The sequence below is a fragment of the Oryctolagus cuniculus genome, chromosome 1 (genome assembly GCF_964237555.1).
Source record: "Oryctolagus cuniculus chromosome 1, mOryCun1.1, whole genome shotgun sequence".
Classification (NCBI taxonomy): domain Eukaryota; kingdom Metazoa; phylum Chordata; class Mammalia; order Lagomorpha; family Leporidae; genus Oryctolagus; species Oryctolagus cuniculus.
In genome coordinates, this window is record NC_091432.1 from 7,344,809 (window position 1) to 7,364,618 (window position 19,810).

A 19,810-nucleotide genomic window follows, 5' to 3' on the forward strand; every position below is an offset into this window, starting at 1 on the left:
CAAATGTGCCTACTTCTTTCATAGGAGAAAATGAGGTTCACCTACGTAAGTGTGGGACTTGGCAGGCATACTTCATTAAGAAACAGAGGCCAGAGTAAAGCTGCCTCCTGCAGTGCTGGCTTCCCATGTGGGCACCGGTTCGAGTCCTGGCTGCTCTATTTCCAGCCCATCTCCCCTGCTAACGTGCCTGGGAATGCATCAGAAGATGGCCTAAGTCCTTGGGCCCCTGCACCCACATGGAGATCCAGAAGGAGCTCCTGGGTCCTGGCTCTGGGTCAATGCAGCTCTGGCCATTTCAGCCATTTGATGAGTGAACCAAAGGATAGAAGACTCACTCTCTTGCTCTCTGTAACCCTGCCTTTCATATAAACAGGTAAATCTTTAAAAGAGAAAAAAGCAAGCAAGCAAGCGAAGAGGCCAAAAAGAACAAAGTACAAAAGAAAAAGGAACACAGTATGTAGGTTCTACAGTCACCCAGGGATCAGGTCGCTGGGTGTCCTGGCCTTGGTGGTTGCCGCCTACCAGCCTTCAGCTATCACAGACACCCAAGGTTCTTCAAGGATACAGACTAGGCAAGCTTTGTAGTTTTCAAATTTGGAACTGGCCAATAGTGAACATACAATCTTAAAACTAAAATACCTACTGTTATAATGAAATCCAAGTCAGCCAAATCATCTTCTTAACAGAGTAAAAAATAAATAAAGCCAATGCTACAGCGGAGGACAATTTGGTCAAAGTTACTTGGTCACTGAGAACCAACTTCATCAGCCAGAGCCACTGCAAACCAAAGCAGCGAACCTTGCTGAGGCCCAGCCAAGAAAACCAAGTCTCTCTATGAGTTCATACCCAGTCACCAAGCAATCACGGACAGAGCTTATCAATGCTGCCTCTGTCTACACAGTGTTCTCAGGCGCTAGCGCTGGAGCGCAGCGGGTAAAGCTGCTGCCTGTGATGCCAGCATCTCCTATGTGCTCTGATTCAAGTCTCAGCTGCTCCACTTCTGATCCAGCTCCCTGCCAATGTGCCTGGGAAAACAGCTAGACAGCTGCCTAAGTCCTTGGGCCCCTTCATTCACGTGGGAGATCTGGAAGAAGCTCCTAGCTCCAGGCTTTGGTCTGGCCCAGCCCTTGCCATTGCAGCCTTTTGGGGAGTGAACCAGTGGGTGGAAGATCTCTCTTTTCTCCCCCCTCTCTCTCTAACTGTGCCTTTCAAACAAATAAAAAATAAAGCTTAAGAAAAGGTTGATCTCACACTTCTGTCTGGAAATCTTTTACATTCTTAATTACTGATGACATGAAACAGCTTTTGTTCAAGTGGGTTATATTTACTGTATTAAAATTTAAAATGAGGGACCAGCATTGAGGTGCAATGGATTAAGCTGCTGCCTGGGATGCCAGCATTCCATGTGAGCACAGGTTCAAGTTCTGGCTGCTCTACTTCTGTTCCAGCTCCCTACTAATGTGCCTGGGAAAGCAGCGGAAGACAAGTCCTTAGGCCTCTGCACCCATGTGGGAGACCTGGAAGAAGCTCCTGGCTCCAGACATCGGTCTGGCCTACCCCTGGTTGTTGTAGCCACTTGGGGAGTGAAGCAGCAGGTGGAAGATCTGTGTGTGTGTGTGTCTGTGTGTGTGTGTGTGTGTGTGTGTAACTCTTCTTTTTAATAAATAAAGAAATCCTTAAAAAAAAACTTTAAAAAGTTTCATTTAAAGATTTATTTATGGGCTGGCATTGTGATGTAGCAGGTTAAAACTCCGCCTGCAGTGCTACCATCCCATATAGGTGCCAGTTTAAGTCCCTACTGCTCTATTTCCTATCCAGTTCCCTGCTAATGGGCCTGGCAAAGCAATGGAAGATAGCCAAAGAGCTTGGGCCCCTGCACTCACATAGGGGACCTGGAAGAAACTCCTGGGTTTGGTTTGGCCCAGCCCTGGCCATTGCAGCCATTTGGAGAATGGACCAGCACATGGAAGACCTCTCTCTCTAACTCTGCCTTTCAAATACATAAAAAATAAACAAATATTTATTTATTTAGGAAAGGCAGATCAGGACTGGGCTAGACCAAAGCCAGGAGCCTGGAACTCTATCCAAGTCTCCCACATGATGGGCAGGAGCCCAAGTTCTTGGGCCATCTTCTGTTGATTTCCTAGGTATGTTAGCAGGGAGCTGGACTGGAAACAGAGCAGCTGGAACTTGAAGTGGTGCTCATATGGGATGCTGGTGTCACAGGCAGAGGCTTAACTGGCTGTGGCACAATGCTGGCCTCCAAGCCATTATTTTAAATAAATTCTTTCAGTGCAAATGGGTTAATTTCTATGCATTTGATTTTTTTTTTTTTTTTTGACAGGCAGAGTGGACAGTGAGAGAGACAGAGAGAAAGGTCTTCCTTTGCCGTTGGTTTACCCTCCAATGGCTGCCGCAGCTGGTGCGCTGCGGCCAGCGCACTGCGCTGATCCGATGGCAGGAGCCAGGTGCTTCTCCTGGTCTCCTGCGGGTGCAGGGCCCAAGCACTTGGGCCATCCTCCACTGCACTCCCAGGCCACAGCAGAGAGCTGGGCTGGAAGAGGGGCAACCGGGACAGAATCCGGCGCCCCGAGTGGGACTAGAATCCGGTGTGCCGGCGCCGCAAGGCGAAGGATTAGCCTAGTGAGCCGCGGCGCCGGCCTGCATTTATTTTTAAAGATTTGTTTATCTGAAAGTTGAAGTTACAAAGAAAGGAGAGAGCAATCTTCCATCTGCTGGTTCACCCTGTAGATGACAGCAATGGCCAGCCCTAGAGCTTCGTCTGGGTCTCCACACAGGAGGCAGGGGCCCAAACACTTGGACCATCTTCCGCTGCTTTTCCCAGGCCATCAGCAGGGAACTGGATGAGAAGTGAAGCAGCCACAATGCCACAAGGCTGGCCTTGGGTTGTTGGGTTTCTTTGTTTTGTTTTTTAAAGATTTTGTTTACTTGAAAGTCAGAGTTACAGAGAGGCAGAGGCAGAGAGAGAGGTCTTCCATCCAACGGTTCACTCCTCAGAGCTGAGCTGATCTGAAGCCAGGAGTCAGGAGCTTCTTCTGAGTCTCCCACATGGGTGCAGGGGCCCAAGGATTTGGGCCATCTTCTACTGCTTTCCCAGGCCATAGCAGAGAGTTGGATCAGAAGTGGAGCAGCCGGGACTCAAACTGGCACCCATATGGGAATGCCAGCACTGCAGACATAGGCTTTACCTGCTATGCCACAGCATCAGCCCCTAGGGTTGTTGGTTTTTCAAGAGATTTATTTTATTTATTTGAAAGGCCTAGTAACAGAGAGGGAGAGAAACCTTTCATCTGCTGGTTCACTACTCAAAAGCCTGCAAGCCAGAAGCCCAGAATCCCATCCCATGTGGAGTGGCGGGGACCCAAGTACCCGAGTACCGTCCACTGCCTTCCCAGGTGCACTGGCAGGAAGCTGAATAGCATCAGCGCAGCTGAAACTCAAACTGGTGCTCCAGTGTGAGGTGTGGCTTCAGATACCGTGCTACACCTGACAATTTAGAAAAACTCTATTTCAACATATCAACCTAATACATACCAGCGGAGGAAAATCCAATAAGCTAACTAAACTTCAAAATGGAATTAAAGCTTCAACATGGATGAACTTGAAGACATAACGCCACATGGAATCAGCTCGATACAGCGGAATGCTCTACCTCCCTTACGCGGGGTACTCAGAATAGCCTAATTCATACAGACAAAAAGCAGAACACAGGTCACCAGGAGCCGAGAGAGGGCAAGCAGGAAGCTACTGTTCAAATAAACTTCCCAAATGGGGTAAAAAATTGGGATGTTTCTATCTGGGATGATGAAAACATTCTGGAAACGTGATGCTGGTTACAAACATTGTGAATAAACTTAGTGCCATCATACTGTATAATTAAAAATGCTTAAAATGATAAATTTTGTTACATATATTTTGCCACAATAAAAAACTGAATTAAATCCCAAAGCTAAGTGCCAGCACTGTGGCAAAGCAAGTAAAGCCACTGCCTGTGATGCCGGCATCCCACACGGGCACCGGCTCGAGTCCTGGCTGCTCCATTTCCAAACCTGCATCTGGGAAAGCAGCAGCAGGGGACCCAAGTGCTTGGGCCCACACAGGAGACCTGGCAGAAGCTCCTGGCTTCAGTCTGGCCTGGCACTGGCTGTTGCAGCCATTTGAGGAGTGAACCAGTGGATGAGAGCTCTCTCTCTGCCTCTCCCTCTAACTCTGCCTAAGGGATTCATTTATTTAAAAGAGTTACAGCAAGACAGGGAGAGAAAAGAGAGGAGAGAGATCTTTAATCCACTGGTCCACTTCCCAAACGGCCAAAATGACCCAGGCTGGGCCAGACCAAAGCCAGGAGCCAGGAGCTTCTTCTGGGTCTCCCACATGGATGCAGGTGCCCAACCACCCAGGCCACGTTCCACTGCCCTCCCAGACACACCAGCAGGGAGCTGGATGGGAAGTGGAGCAGCCAGGACTTGAACCAGTGCCCACACGTGACGCCATGAGAAACTTTCAGACCACTATAATTGAGGAATAGTCTGTAAGATAAACCAGTCCATATAGTTTAAAATTATAAGGTTATAAAATTCATAGAGGGAAGGCAGGCGCTGTGGTGCAGCGGGTTAACACCCTGGCCTGAAGCGCTGGCATCCCATATGAGCGCCAGTTCGAGACCCGGTTGCTTCACTTCTGATCCAGCTCTCTGCAATGGCCTGGGAAAGCAGTAGAAGATGGCTCAAGTCCTTGGGCCCCTGCACCCACGTGGGAGACCCAGATCAGCTTTGGATCAGTGGCCAATTGGGGAGTGAACCATTGGATAGAAGACCTCTCTCTCTCTCTCTGTAATTCTGACTTTCAAATAAATAAATACATTTTTAACAACAACAACAACAAAAATTCATAGACGGCCCAGAGTTGTAGCACAGCAGGTTAAGCTGCCACCTGCAACACTGGCATCCCATGAGTCCCAGCTGCTCCACTTCCAATCCAGCTCCCTGCTAACACACTTGCAAAAGCAATGGAAGGCTGGCGCCGCGGCTCACTTGGTTAATCCTCCGCCTGCGGCGCCAGCACCCCAGGTTCTAGTCCCAGTTGGGGCGCCGGATGCTGTCCCGGTTGCTCCTCTTCCAGTCCAGCTCTCTGCTGTGGCCCGGGAGTGCAATGGAGGATGGCCCAAGTGCTTGGGTCCTGCACCCGCATGGGAGACCAGGAGGGTGCTCGCTTCGGCAGCACATATATAAAATTGGAGACCAGGAGGAAGCAGCTGGCTCCTGGCTTCGGATCAGCGCAGCGTGCCAGCCGTAGCGGCCATTTTGGGGCTAACCAACGGAACAAAGACGTTTCTCTCTGTCTCTAACTCTGCCTGTCCAAAAAAAAAAAGCAGTGGAAGATGACCTGTGTGCTTGGGCCCCTTGCCACCCACGTGGGAGACCTGGATGGAGCTCCTGGCTCCTGGCTGTTGAGGTTATCTGGGGAGTGAAACAGCAGATGGAAGATCTCTCTGCCTCTCCCTCTCTGCCTTTCAAATAAATTTCTTACATGAGAACATAAATAATTTGGGCAATACAATAAAACTGCATTGTCCAAACCACAACTGAATAAATACATAGCAAAAGAAGTCTACCTGATAAACCGACCTTAGGTGCAGTCAGAACACAATGGCATCGGAGCCAGCATTACGACGCCCATGTCCCACACCGGAGCGCCGGCTGTGTTTCCCAAGTCTTCCCACTTTCAATCCCAGCCTCCAACTCATGTGCAGCCTGGAGGCAGCAGGTGATGACTCAAGTCCTTGGGTCCCTGCCACTCATGTGGGAGACCTGGACTGAATTGGTGGCTCCTACCTGGCTCAGAGCCAGCTGTGGTAGGGATTCAGAGTTCTGAACCAGTAGAAGGGAGATCTCTGTCTATCTGCTCTTCAAATTGAATTAAATTAAAACGAAATGAAATAAAACAAAACACCACAATGACTTGGAGGAGGGAGAGGATGAAGAAAGACTGATTAATGGATATAATGACCCAGCTAGACAGGAGGAGCAAGTTATAGTATACTATTGTATGCAGGGTGATCACAGTTAACAGTATTGTATCAGATAAATCAAAATAGTCTGAAGATTTTCAATGTTCTCATCACAAAGAAATAATGAATGTCTGCCAACAGTGGCTTTCTCACCCTCTGGTCTCAACTCCTTATATGATTACAAAATTATTGAGGAATGCAAAGCCCTTGTGTCTATGTGGGTTACAGTGATCCACACCCACCTCACCAGAAATTAAAACTAATCATTCAAAAGTTTATTGATTCATTCAAAATAACAATAAAATTATGTTTATACAAATGATCTATTTTTATGTAAAAAGAAACTATATTTTCCAAAACAAAATGAAGTTTCATGACAAAAGTTGCATTGTTTAATTTTCTCCCACATCTCCTTAATATCTGGCTTAGTGGAGACAGCTGACTTCTTATATCTGCTTCTACATTCAGTGTGCTTCAGTATATTGTTTTGGTAGAAATAAATGAAGAAAACCTCACTTTACACTGATATGTGTAGGTGAAAACAGATTGAACAGCCTTTCAGGTACTGAGGATTTTCTTCTTTATTTTTTTTTTAAAGATTTGTTTATTTATTTGAAAGTCAAAGTTACAGAGAGAGAGGAGAGGCAGAGAGTGAGGTCTTCCATCTGATGGTTCACCCCCTAATTGGCTGCAATGGCCGGAACTGTGCCGATCCGAAGCCGGGAGCCAGGAGCTTCCTCTAGGTCTCCCAACATGGGTGCAGGGGCCCAAGAACTTGGGCCATCTTCTACTGCTTTTCCAGGCCATAGCAGAGAGCTGGAAGGAAGTGCAGCAGCTGGGTCTTGAACCGGCGCCCATATGGGATGTCGGCGCTCCAGGCCAGGGCATTAACCTGCTGTGCCACAGCGTCAGCCCCAGCTTATTTTTTTTTTTAAAGATTTTATTTTATTTATTTGAAAGTCAGAGCTACACAGAGAGAGAAGGAGGGCTAGAGAGAGAGAGGTCTTCCATCCGCTGGTTCACTTCCCAGATGGCCACAACAGCCAGAGATGCATCATTCTGAAGCCAGGAGCTTCTTCCGGGTCTCCCACGTGAGTGTAGGGGTCCAGGCACTTGGGCCACTGTCTACTGCTTTCCCAGGCCACAGCAGAGAGCTGGGTCAGAAGTGGAGCAGCTGGGACTCGAACCAGTGCCCATATGGGATGCCGGCACCACAGGCAGCGGCTTTACCCGCTACACCACAGTGCCGGTCCCAGGATTTTCTTCTTTAATACTAGACCAAAACTCAACAAGTGGTAGTTTTTAAAGGTTATTAGCATTGTAGAATCCAAAATCTTATCAATGAATCTTTTGTATATGTTTACATTAAAATCCACTGTCATCTGGCACTGTGAATGGCTCTTTTACCAACTGGCAATCTGGAAAATCTCTCTTCTCTGAATTATGCAGAATTCCAAATTCTGACATTTCACTCAATATCAAAAAAATCACATTACTTAATTTTTCCATTGATCTCATTGGAAGAATCTTCAGCTGTTTACTAAAATTCTAATTTTTGCTTGAAAACTTGAGTTTTATCATTGGCAAGTGACCGGCTTACTTTGTTCATTTTCCAGGAAACACCCACTCGTCCCCAGGGGTAAGCGACCACAGCTTCTCCACTGGTTGTTCTCTCAGCTGAGCCGGTGGCTGGCTCGGGGCCGATGCACACCTGCCCAAGACAACCACCACACCTGAGCGCAGGGGCAATGCTCCGCGGGTACTCCGCATTTCACCACTCAAAACTGGACAGACCGCGACTGAACGAGAATCAGTGACTTCAGTGTTCCATCCAGGACATTCTTGAGTGGAAACGGCTTGTCTTCTCCAACAAGAAGCATGTGGCAGGAAAGACAATCACGGCTTCGGCCGCTGGCAGAGTTGGGTGCCACTGCCCTGACCAGGCGATGGCGCCAGCAGCTTTCTCCCGACTGCTTCTGCACCAACAGTGCAAATGGAAATTAAGTTGTTCCAGGATAAACCATGAGATTCAAAAAGTTATTCAATCCTTTGAATATTTATCGCCACTTCTGTCTGTTGCTGAACATTCGCATAAAAAGAATTACTCTTCGAAGAGTAGTTGGTGCTGACACAGCAAGTCAAACCCTGTCTGTAGATTTGCGCATTTGTATAAAGTGCAAGTAAAATTCTGTAAACAAGATATTAACTCGGCCTTCATGTTTGCAGCTAAATCTTCAGTTTGATGAGTCCCAGGAACATCTGAAGGAGCACTGTCCTGAATTTTACTGCTCTTTCTATCCAGTGGGCATTCAGGAATGTCAGCTGTTCAAAACTTTATTAGTCTCCCAGCCACTGTGCAGGCTTCTACAGCCAAAACAAAGTGGCAAACTACCCTGTAGAAGGCTTCAGTGACTTTTTCATTTCCAGTTTGAAAGCTGGAATAAAATTTGGCTTTCAAACAGCTCAGTGCGTACATGTAAAATACTCAATTCTTTTTTGAAAAAAACTCTGAATGGTCACTCTTGGTCACTCTTTAATGTCTCAACTGGTACCACAATGTGACATGAAAACAGCTGGTTGAATGAGACACAGTAAGGTATGTTATTAACATTTATAAAGCTAAAAAGACAGAGTTCATTAAAATTTCACTTCTTTCCTTTTTCCCCTTATTTGCAGTCTTGCCCAGTTTCTCTGGAGCAGAGTCCATGTCAGGATCTTTAAACAGAAGGTACAGCTATGGTTGGAAAAACAAGTCTTCTAACCTCACTGTCTTAAGCCAACAATCCATCCTTAAATATAAGAGAAATATTACAAGTTTTCTTCTGTTTTTAGGAAAATAGAATTGGGTGCTAAGTAAGTTGTAAATAAAATTTCAAGAATTAGAAGGCCTCCCAAAAGTTTTTACGAGCTGTACTTGCTTCCTGTGTTTCCTCAAAGGTGCTAGGAAAATGCTTAGATTTCAAAACAGCATGCTATTAGATGATGAGGTTTACAGAGAAAACTCTAACAGGTATAACTGAAGAGAGCTAATGAGAGCACAGTAGTAGTACCAAGAAGAAACTGTGTCCATTGTTGAAAACTTCCACATTTATACCTTAAAGTACTAATTTAAAATTTCTAGGGGCTGGCGTTATGGCCCAGCAGGTTAAACTAGAGTCTGCAATGCTGGCATCCCATAAGGGTGCCAGTTTGTGTCCAGGTTGCTCCAGTTCTGATCCAGCTCCCTGCTAATCTAACGTGACCGGGAAAGTATCAGACAATGGCACAAGTGCTTGGGTCCCTGCTACCCATATGGGGGGCCTGGATGAAGCGCCTGGCTCCTGTCTTCAGCCTGACCCAACCCCAGCTAATGGGGTCATTTGGGGAGCAAACCAACAGATGGAAGACATCTCTTTACATCTCCTCTCTCTCTGTAACTCTTTCCAATAAATAAATAAATAAATAAATAAAATTCTGGGGCCGGTGCTGTGGCGCAGTAGGTTAAAGCCATGATCTGAAGCGCTGGCATCCCATATGGGCGCTGGTTCGAGTCCCAGCTGCTCCTTTTCCGATCCAGCTTTCTGCTATGGCCTGGGATAGCAATAGAAGATGGCCCAAGTCCTTGGGCCCCTGCACCTATGTGGGAGACTTGGAAGAAGCTCCTGGCTCCTGGCTTCAGATCAGCGCAGCTCAGGCCGTTGTGGCCATCTGGGGAGTGAACCAGCAGATGGAAGACTTCTGTGTCTCTACTTCTCTAACTCTGATTTTCAAACAAATAAAATAAATCTTAAAAAAAAAAAAACAAAACAGAAAACACAAGAACACAGAATCATGCATCTCATTAGCCAAAAGAGGGATGATGTCATCACACATCATGTAGCCTCTGGAAAAACCACTGTACACTAGTCAGAGAACGAGAGTGAAAAGGCAGATACTGTGTTAATGCCATCATGTAAATAATTTTGACTTTTGGGGCCGGCGCCGTGGCTCACTAGGCTAATCCTCTGCCTGCGGCATCCAGCACCCCAGGTTCTAGTCCCGGTCGGGGCACCGGATTCTGTCCCGGTTGCTCCTCTTCCAGTCCAGCTCTCTGCTGTGGCCCTGGAAGGCAGTGGAGGATGGCCCAAGTGCCTGGGCCCTGTACCTGCATGAGAGACCAGGAGGAAGCACCTGGCTCCTGGCTTCGGACTTGCATGGCGGCCATTTGGGGGGTGAACCAACAGAAGAAGACCTTTCTCTCTGTCTCTCTCTCACTGTCTAACTCTGCCTGTCAAATAAAAAAAATAATAATAATTTTGACTTTCTGCACCATCTGAAAGGATCTCAGTGACGTCAAGGTCCCCCAAATACATCCAGAACCAAATTCAATCCTGCACTTTCCAAAGTTAACCAGCGTCTCTTCAGCTCTCTGCCACCACAGGGGCCACACTTAGCACCAGGAAAACTAGGAAGCCCTTCCTAGTCAGCTGTCAGGCTGCCAGGCCTGGCTCTACTGAGGAGGATGGCGCCAGAGACATAAACAGAACACACTTCCCAAAGCAGTGGATCCTTAGCTTTACGGACCTCAGAGGACGGGGAGAAGGCAGGGACCTAGACATGAAGCACATCTCAGACTATCAGAATTCCTCTCCTGGGCCATGCCCCGAAGGAGATGGAAACGCGAGGCAGACAAGACCACAAACGTGCTCAGGAAGGGAGTTCAAAGACGTCAAACGGAAGAAAAAGGAAGTGAGACGAGTCAGCAGAGGTGCAAAAGGAAGCGGAACACAGTGCCAGAGCCACTCCCCGCGAGGTCTGAGGCAACTCCTGGGGCAGGGCTGTCGGGCGGCGGCCAGCAGCTTACTTGCTGCTCTGACAAGGCATTCAGGCTCCCAACAGGCAGCAGATGGCTCAAACAAGGAACCAGAGACCAACATCTCAACCCCAAATGCAAAGCCCACAGATTCACAGGAGCGACGGAGCCGTAGGTGCAACCCTGAAGGCCACTCTGCCAAGGGAAAAGAAGCTTTCACCACCAGGAGTTGCCAAGGTCCCAGGCGGTCCTAAGAGAAACGGGGGTGGTCTCCCGGTCAAAGGGCCAATCCTGCACACAAAGGAAGGGGTGCAAAGAAAGCAAGCCCCGGAGTCCTGCAGAAAGGAACCCGAGATCCCCCTCCAACACCCGGATCCCAATCCTCTCGAAAGCCCTGCTCTGGCGACTCCAGATCTGGCCCTCCTGCCATCACAGATGCTGACACTGACCACAGCAACATCCACCATGCAGAGATGCGGGCAGGCGGGGCCAGCGCTGTGGTCAGCAGGGTGAGCTGCCACCTGAGTCCTGGTCACATTACTTCAGATTCAGCTTCCTGACAATATGCACCCTGGGAGGTGGCAGATTCCACCCACACGGGAGACCTGGATGGGGTTTCAGGCTCCTGGCTTCAGCCTGGCTCAGCTCCAGATGTTACAGGCATCTGGGGAATGAACAAGCAGATGGAAGACAGACAGATCCCTCTCTCTGCCTTTCAAATAGATGAAAATAAATACACATTTTAAACTCTTCATAGAACTTTCCAGAAGCATTTTATTTTCTTTCAGATATCTGACTGGTTAAAAAAAAAATTAAGGGGCCAGCGCTATGGCGTAGTGGGTAAAGGTGCCACTTGCAACACCAGCATCCCAAACAGACGCTGGTTCGGGTCCCGACTGCTCCACTTCCAATCCAGCTCACTGCTGATGGGCCTGGGAAGGCAGTGGAGGACGGCCCAAGTGCCTGGGCCCCTGCACCCACATGGGAGACCTGGAAGAAGCTCCTGGCTTCAGCCTGGCCTACCCCTGGCTATTGCAGCCATCTGGGGAGTGAACCAGTAGATGGAAGAACTCTCTCTGTGTAATTCTTTCAAATAAATAAAATAAATCTTTAAAAAATAAATAAATAAAAATTAAAACAAATGTAAATATGCTCCACCAGAATCTCTTAGAGAAAATGCCAGCATCCCACATCAGAGTGCCTGCGTTCCACACCTGGTTTTGCTCCTAACTCCATTTTCCTGCTAATGTTACCCCAGGAAGCAGCAGCAGCAGCGAGTCAAGTGGCTGGGTCCCTACCAACCAAGAGGGGCACTTGCATTGAGTTCCTGGTGCCCAAACTCAGCGTGGCCTAGCCCTAGCCACTGTAGGCATTTCAGGAGCAAAACAGCAAATGAGAACCCTTTGTGTCACAAATAGAGAAGGTAGAGGAAAATGGGGACCACCTAGACACAGGCTGTCAGTAACCACAGTAAAAGGCCCTGCGACACGGTGCTCAGGGGGTACAATGATAGGCCATCGCAGCCGTGTCAGGAGCAGCCAGCTCCCATGGCCGGGCGGCTGGAACTCTGTCTAGGCAGGTTCGCTCCCCTCTACCAAGCTCTCACACTTCAGTTTTCTGCTACAAGAGAAGAGTGGGAACACAATCCTGTCCTCTAGCAATAGGTGACTGACAGCTCCTGCCTTTCCGGCTGAGACCTCAATCAAACTGTTTTCTGTGGCTGAAGTGCCTATAAGCTCCAATGTCCAAAAACTCTTCTCTAGGGGCTGGCACTGTGGCGTAGCAGGTAAAGACTCTGTAGCACCGGTATCCATGTGGACGCCAGTTCAGGTCCCAGCTCTGATCCAGCTCCCTGCTAATGTGCCTGGGAAAGCAGCAGAAGATGGTCCAAGTCCTTGGACCCCTGCACCCACGTGGGCGGCCTGGAACAAGCTCTGGGCTCCTGGCTTTGGTCTGGCCCAGTCCTGGCAGTTGCAGCCATCTGGGGAGTGAACCAGTAGACGGAAGATCTCTCTCTCTCTGCTTCTCCTTCTCTCTCTCTAATTCTGCCTTTCAAATAAATAAAATAAATCTAAAACAAAACAAAACAAAACAAACCCACAAAACACAACTCTTCTCTGAGTTCTTCCCCAGCAGACCTGGATAGGCAGTCCCACTGCACTGATCCGAAGGCCTGGGGTCTCACAGAATTTAGCAGCCAGACTGTAGCAGGCAGCAGTCCCGAGTGTGGTCCCACCTCTCTTCCAGACCCACACATGGGGAGCCAAGTGTACAGCCAGTCTCTTCTTTCTGGCCAGGCTGAGGGCCTTTTGCCAAGTTGTGTGCTTAAGAAGGGGGCCCAAGGAAAGGAGCCGGGCCTCAGGGCCTCCAGTGAAAGGTGTGGAAAGCAGACGAAGTGGCCAGAGCATTGGCACTGGGTGCAGGCCCAGCCTGGGGATCCACTCCAGTTTGAAGTAGGGCAGGGGTTGTTCACGGATGGGCGGCTTCCACACTCATGCCTGGGAGAGCATAGCCCCAGAGGAGGCAGACCTTGGTACTGCCAACTTCCCAAAGAGCAGAGGAAAATAGGCCATGGCTGCTCCAAACCAGCTCGACTGGTTCTACAGAGAAGCCGCTGGTCTGCTCCGCCTTCCTTATGTGAAAAAGAAGAGGGCCAAAAAGGTGGCTTGGAGCCAGGCACTGCACACATCCCGCCCTCCCTTTCTTCCTGCCCAGAGCTCCCCACCCTCACCCAGTCTCTCCCCCAACACACATACACTTTCCTTCAGGGACCTCCCCAATGTCAGCGTCACCTGGATCTCTCTCCTACCAAAGCTTGCGATCACATGCCATTATGAGACTAAAATAAATAATTTGTTGCACTAGTGGAAATACCTTTTTGCTCGTTTGGCCATTTTCTAGAGAGAAATTTAAGGAATAACTGAAAGTAGAAAAATGTGCACCAACCCAAAGACAGACATCTGTGGAGAGAACTCCCCGCAGGGACTGAGACACTTCAAACGCTCGACAAAACCAGACACGCAGAAGGGCTCTAGCCTGCTCATCCCCTAGAAGTGCTGCTCCTGGGGCAAGAGGAGGAGCACGGGTGCCTTCTCAGCCAGAAGGGGACGGATGCCCTCTTGCTGCTGTTTCAGAATCCGCTGCTCCGGGGCCTAAGTGCAGCAGGCTAAGTCGCTACCTGGGATGCTGGCAACTCATATGGGCGCCAGTTCGAGTTCCAGCTGCTCCACTTTCAATCCAGCTCCCTGGTAATGGCCTGGAAAAACAGCAGAATGGCCCAAGTGCTTGGGCCCCTGTCACTTGTGTGGGAGACCCAGATGAAATTCTAGGCTCCTGGCTTCGGCCTGGCCCAGCCCCAGGCACTGTGGCCATTTGAGGAGTGAACCAGCGGATGAAAGATCTGTCTCTCCATCTCTAACTCTTTCAAATAAACAGATCTTTAAAATCCAGCTGTCCCGCCTTCACCCGCAGGTGACAGTACACTAAGTGGCCACACCAGAAGGCTGCGCTGGCCAGCAGTGTCTGCCAGGGCTGACCGGGTAGCCGGCCTCGCGGGTGCCGGCAGGGGAGGGCAGTTTGCAAGGGCTCACTCTTCCGTGTTGGGACACAGGCGGAAATGCACAGGTACCACTTCAGTGACTCACGCGGCTTTGCTGAAGGCTGGGAGAAAGCCTAGAGAACCCAGGCTACAAGTGCAAAACAGCAAACACCGGAACCTCTCGTCAGGACGTGGAGCTCAGCCGCCTCCCCGGTTGTCATTTTGCCACCTTCTTCACAGCCCTCACAAGCTTTTGCTTTGAGGCTAACCCGCAGCAGCACCAGGGCTGAGGGAGGGTCAAAGTCTTCTCCCAGCTCCTCCCCTCAGAGCAGAGGTGCAGGAGCCCAGCCTACAGCTGAACCAAGGAGGGAGCTGGGCAGCCTGGTGCTGCAGGAACCCCCACCCGGCGTCCCGGGGAGGAGGAGCACCCCTCCCAGCCCGCTCCATCTGCTGAGGTTACTCCATCCCAGTGCATTAATGGGCTCCGAAGTGCTGCAGGGGGAGTCCATTTAGCAGAGATGCTATCAGGGGGCCAAAGGTGGCGCCCAGCCCCCACCCTGCTTGTCCATAATGGGCCACAAAGTCTGGGGGTTGGCTGCACTCTAGGCATAAAATATTCATTCAAGTCGACCTAATACATACGTAGGAATGTCATGGGAGCTTCAGAGAGAAGAGAGATGCCAGCCAGGTGGCTAAGTGCTCAGTGAGAGTTCACGAGGCCCAGGCAATCCTGGTTAGACGCCCACTGAGAATCGGGCTGTTCTGTCCAAAGGGGAAACTCTTTCGTCTGAGAAGTTCTGATTCTCAAGACAGCTAACCATGCAAACCTCTCAAGCACACAAATCCTCGGCCTTTGTCTACCTCACAGGCATCAACTCTGCTTAAGATGTTTATGCTTAGAAAAAGAAAAAAAGGCTCTGGTCCAACCTTTAGTCACAGTCTAGAAGATTCAGTTATCCCTGTACAAATCTGATTTTAATCTGAAGCACACTAAGTTTCAATGACTGCCTTCTCTCTGTTTAGCTCCTTCCCAAAGTCCACAGATAGGGGAGAAATTATTATAATTTACTAGGTCTGGTTACTTTTGCGGGTTCAAAGGTTAGGACTACCGGGACTCCTCCAGCCCTTGCTTTAACAATACCCCTTCCCTAATCTCGAGGACCGAGCGAGACTTCATGGCTTGACACATTCACCCACATCCCTGACCAGAAGGCAGCACTACCAAAGGGCCCCAGGCAGGCCAAAGGTCCGAGTGAGAGCCAGCGCCCAGAGCACTGGCAGTGCCGCACGGCTCGCAGGGCTACCTAAGCCCATTTCCTTGGAGGACACCAACAACCGAGCACTCAGTGCGACATCTGGCCGGAACCAATGGCAGGGTCTGACGAGCTCACGCACTCGGCGTGGCTCTTCCTCACAGGACCCTGGGACTTGGATTTGCTCCCGTGACTGTCACTCCCAAGCTCCTTATGCCATTTGCTCCCTAGAAAAGCGACAGCAGCCCCTCCGTGGGCAGTCACAGCCCTCTCTCATGGTTTCTGAAGCCATGCAGCCCCTCCCCCTGGGGCTACAGAAAGCTCTACCAGCAGCAAGTGAACTCTGGAAGCTGGACCCTTCTGCACTCTTGCTGGGGACCGCTGCTGGCGGGGAGACAAACAGTCATCTTGCTGATTGCTTTCAGGACTGCCAAGCCTCCAGGCCAGGCTGCCGAAGCCACTTGGAAAAGAAGGGAACAGAAAGCTCCACTAGCAGACCAAGAGTCCCCAAAACTACCAGCCCCAGGCCAGACCCTCGCTCTGCCACAGGAAGACGTCTGCGTTGTGAAAAGCACATCTAGAACAAGTGCCACAAGCATCTACGGAAAGGGCCTGCCTGTGTTTTATCTCCGACTCTCACTGCAGGAGCAGAGCTGGCAGCTCCCCTGCCACACAAGGCTGATTTCTATGCTTGAACACTGTGTGTGTGTGCGTCAGATGTGATCAAAGGGCTCCCAGAATCAGCTTCTCATCAGCCACAGTTCTAAAGAAAGTGCGAGAGGAAGAGCAAGAAAAGAGATTGGAGGCAACCACTGGAGTTTATTTACTGATTTTCTGGGGAAACCACAGTTTAAATAATTTAACTCTAAATAAGGTGACACAGGACCCTTCAGGCAAGGGAATCAGTCCAACCAAGTGCCTTGCTTTCCGTTTCCTAACACTGAGGCCACTCAAAGGCTGCACTTCCACGGCCACTTCAGCTGAAATGTCCACAGGACCGAGAAGAGATCTCTTGCCTTACTTGGCGGCATGATCTGTTCTAGGGGAAGGCCTTGCGATCAGAAGCACTGCTGCTGCTCGTCTTTCTGCTTGTTCTCAAGAGCACAGCACCTGCCTGGAACAGGCGTCACCCAAGGTTCTGCAAAGACTCTGCTTCCCTGTGTGCGACCGGCACCCTGAGAACTACGCGCAAGTGGCTCAGGGGAACCCGAGTCCAGGAGAGTAAAACGGGGATGAGTAATCCAGACTTGAGAGCAGAGCCACAGCACACACAGCCCCTGCTCCGGACAGTTATTCAGAGCAGCTCACATTCCAAAATGGTTCCCAGGCACGGCTGTCCTGAGCCCGGCGTGTCAGGATGAGAGGAAGTCAACGCGCACCTCACAAGGCCACGGCGACAGCACACCCACATTTGGTAAACAGCACAAAGAAACCACACGGAGGCCGCCCGGGACTCCACGCCGGTGCGCACAAGGTCCCACGGCCTCCCGGGCAGGAGGCACTCCGCGCCACTCCACAGACGCCTGGGGTGCCGGTTAGGCCCTCAGCCCCTCCTTCCAGCTCCCAATCAACAGTCTCGGAAAGTTATCCAGCTAAGCAGGGCCCACCTGCCAACACCAAGGCTGCGAGAGAAAAAAGGACGGAACAAGCAGCCTCAAGAGGGCAGAGAGTGGCTCCCCGAACGGAGAAACAGCTGGCAAGCGAGGGCAAGGACCACTGCGGGCCACAGACCAAGCTCCCCGTTTCCAGACTCTGCCCCACACGGAGTCAGCTGTCAGGCCCATCCCTCCCTCTCAATGCCCCTGCACCCCAGAAACAAACAACCCGTGCACAAGAAAAGGGCCAGCCGCCACCGAGAAAAACTCCGTCCAGAACTGCCGGGTTCCTAACTGTGCAGGTGACAGGCAGCAGAGGCTCACAGAACAGCCACACGGAGTAAAGGACACGGGGGAGGGTCTGTCGGAGCAGGTCAACCAGAGAGAATGAAAACACTGCAACAGCTCTACCCCAGCGACCACGAAGGAAAGGGGACAGGAGGGGCGCAGAGGAGGGAGGGCGGAGGATCCAACGCAGTGCAGCCCCCGGGCAGGAGGGCGCCTTTGCCAGGCCCTGCTGTCTGGGCCCAGGAAAGTTCTCTGAGAGGTAAGGCAGGGCGTCCCCCGGCAGGGCCCTCAGCAAGGGTCCCAGCAGCCAGGGAGGGGACAGCCAGTGAGAGCACACAGCACAGGCCACGGCTTGGCTGACGCCCCACGGGAGTGCGGCCAGGATGGGGGCAGCTTGTAGGGTCGGGAGGCTGCGGCATAGGGCAAGCACTTGCTGGGAATTACAGAGCAACGGGAAGGGAGCAGGGACGGCACAGCAGCACACGGGGGCGGGGGCTGTCCGCAGGACCTGAAGACGGCAGGAGAGGAGCAAACCCCGCGGGGAGGCACGGAGAGGAGGCGAGGCGAAGCCAAGGGGGCAGCAAGGCAGTGAGCAGGGAGTGACAGGCACCGAGCGTCCGGGTGCGCGCCGCAGAGGCCCGGGAGAGAAGTGAGCAACAGGTTGTGTGAATACACAGGGCGGAAACAGCGAGCGACCGTCCCGCGGGGTGCGGGCCGCGGCCAGGGCAAAGGCCGGCGGGGCACGCAGGGCGCCGAGCAGGAGGCGCAGGGGCTTGGGAACCGAACCCTGGGGGAGGAGAGCACGAGGGGCCCCCAGGGCTCCGAAGGCAGGGAGGACAGGAACCCCAGAGCAACCTGTGGGCAAACTGCGCGCATGACAGCTGGGAAACACGGAAGCGACACGGGCAGCGCCAGGAGCCGGGGAGCTCCCGGGGAAAAGACGGGAAAGTGATGAGCAAAGAGTAGGCGAGCGATCCGGAAAGGGGATGAGGGTGGAGCTGGTGGGCTGCGGGCAACAGCGAGCACGCGGGGCTGAGGACGAAGCGGGGCGGACACAGCTGGGCAGCCGCAAGCGGACAGGGCTCGCGGCGAACACCCTCCCGGGCGAGGACCCTGCGGGTCGTCAGCAGGGACCGGGAGAGCCGGCGCGGGCGGAGGGAGAGGTGGCCGACGATCTGTGGCCAGGCGCGGGGTGCTGCTCGAAGCGTGGGTGGAAGAAGACCAGAGAGGGCCCAGAGAGAAAAAGGGAAGAGAGGGGAAGCTGAGGAGGTTAACACGGAAGAGCGCAGGAGGGCGGCGAGGGGCGGAGGGGGGTTGGCAGGGCGACAAGTGTGCAGCCTGGAGTCAGTTCAAGGTGGGTCCCGGGTCAGGACTCGGAAGGGGGATGTGCAGGGCCGGATGACAGGGCAGCCGGGGCACGAGGAGAGCAGAGGAGGGAGGAGGCTCCGCAAGGTGCAGGGGCCCAGCCAGAGAATCCGGGGAGCCCTCGGGGCTCCTTACCTGCTCCGTGTCCCTCTCGTTCAGCGTGGGTAGGGGGGTCCGGGCGCTGGACATGGCGCCGGTATCTCAGGGGAGGGAACCGAGAAGCTCGGAGTAAGGGAGGGAAGGGAAGGCGCGGAGCCCGGCCGGGCGGGGCTTCTCACAGCAGGAGCGCCCGCCGCATGGGCCCCGGCCGGGGGTGCGGGGAGGCCGGGCAGCCGCTCACGCCAGCCCGGGGATGCGCCGCTCGGGCTAGGCCGCGCCGGCTCCGAGCGGCTCCGGACCGCACCCCCCCGACCCCCGGCTGGGCTGTGCCGCCTTTCGGCCGGGCTGCGCCGCTCCGCCTACTCTCTGCCGCCGCAGCCGGCCGCCTGCCTCGCTCCTCCCCTGCCCTCAGCGGCACTGCTCCGCGCCCGGCACACAGGCAGCCGCCGCCGGACCTGCTGCTCCCAACATGGCCGCCACCACCGCCGGCCCTCGGCTCTTTCCGCCGGCGGCAGCCGGAAACATCCGAAGCGCTTAGGAACGGGAGGGGGGCGCGCCTTCTCCTCTCGGCCGGGGTCTACGGGTCAATTCCGGAAACAGCCGAAGAAGGTAATCCCCGGAGACGCGCGCACCTCCTCGATTCCGAAGACCGAGCTTCGGCTCTGTTTACGGAAATCTACGAAGCGGCTCCGGGCCCTCCTGAGCCGCCCAAGCCACGCCCACCGCCCTTTCCCCGCCCACGTCAAGCCGGCTTTCGGCAGTTTCCGGAAACACCCGAAGAGGCTCCGCGTGCGGAGCCGGCCACGCCCCCGTCCTGCTGAGCGGCCGAGGGCGGCAGTCGGCCATTTCCGGCAACACCCGAAGCCCGCCGAG

At 52.4% G+C, this 19,810-nt stretch overlaps 1 protein-coding gene across 8 annotated transcripts in view; it reads right to left on the reverse strand.

The window, feature by feature from the left end:
• MARK2 (microtubule affinity regulating kinase 2) overlaps window positions 1–19,599 on the reverse strand; it is a 67,038-nt gene extending 47,439 nt beyond the window's left edge. For all 8 annotated transcript variants that reach the window (XM_051833086.2, XM_051833084.2, XM_051833085.2 and 5 more), the window contains exon 1: window positions 18,974–19,599. In XM_051833086.2, coding sequence (XP_051689046.1) covers window positions 18,974–19,027 — 54 coding nt within the window. In that variant the 5' untranslated portion in view covers window positions 19,028–19,599. The remainder of the gene's footprint in view (window positions 1–18,973) is intronic.
• Window positions 19,600–19,810: the final 211 nt, after the last annotated feature.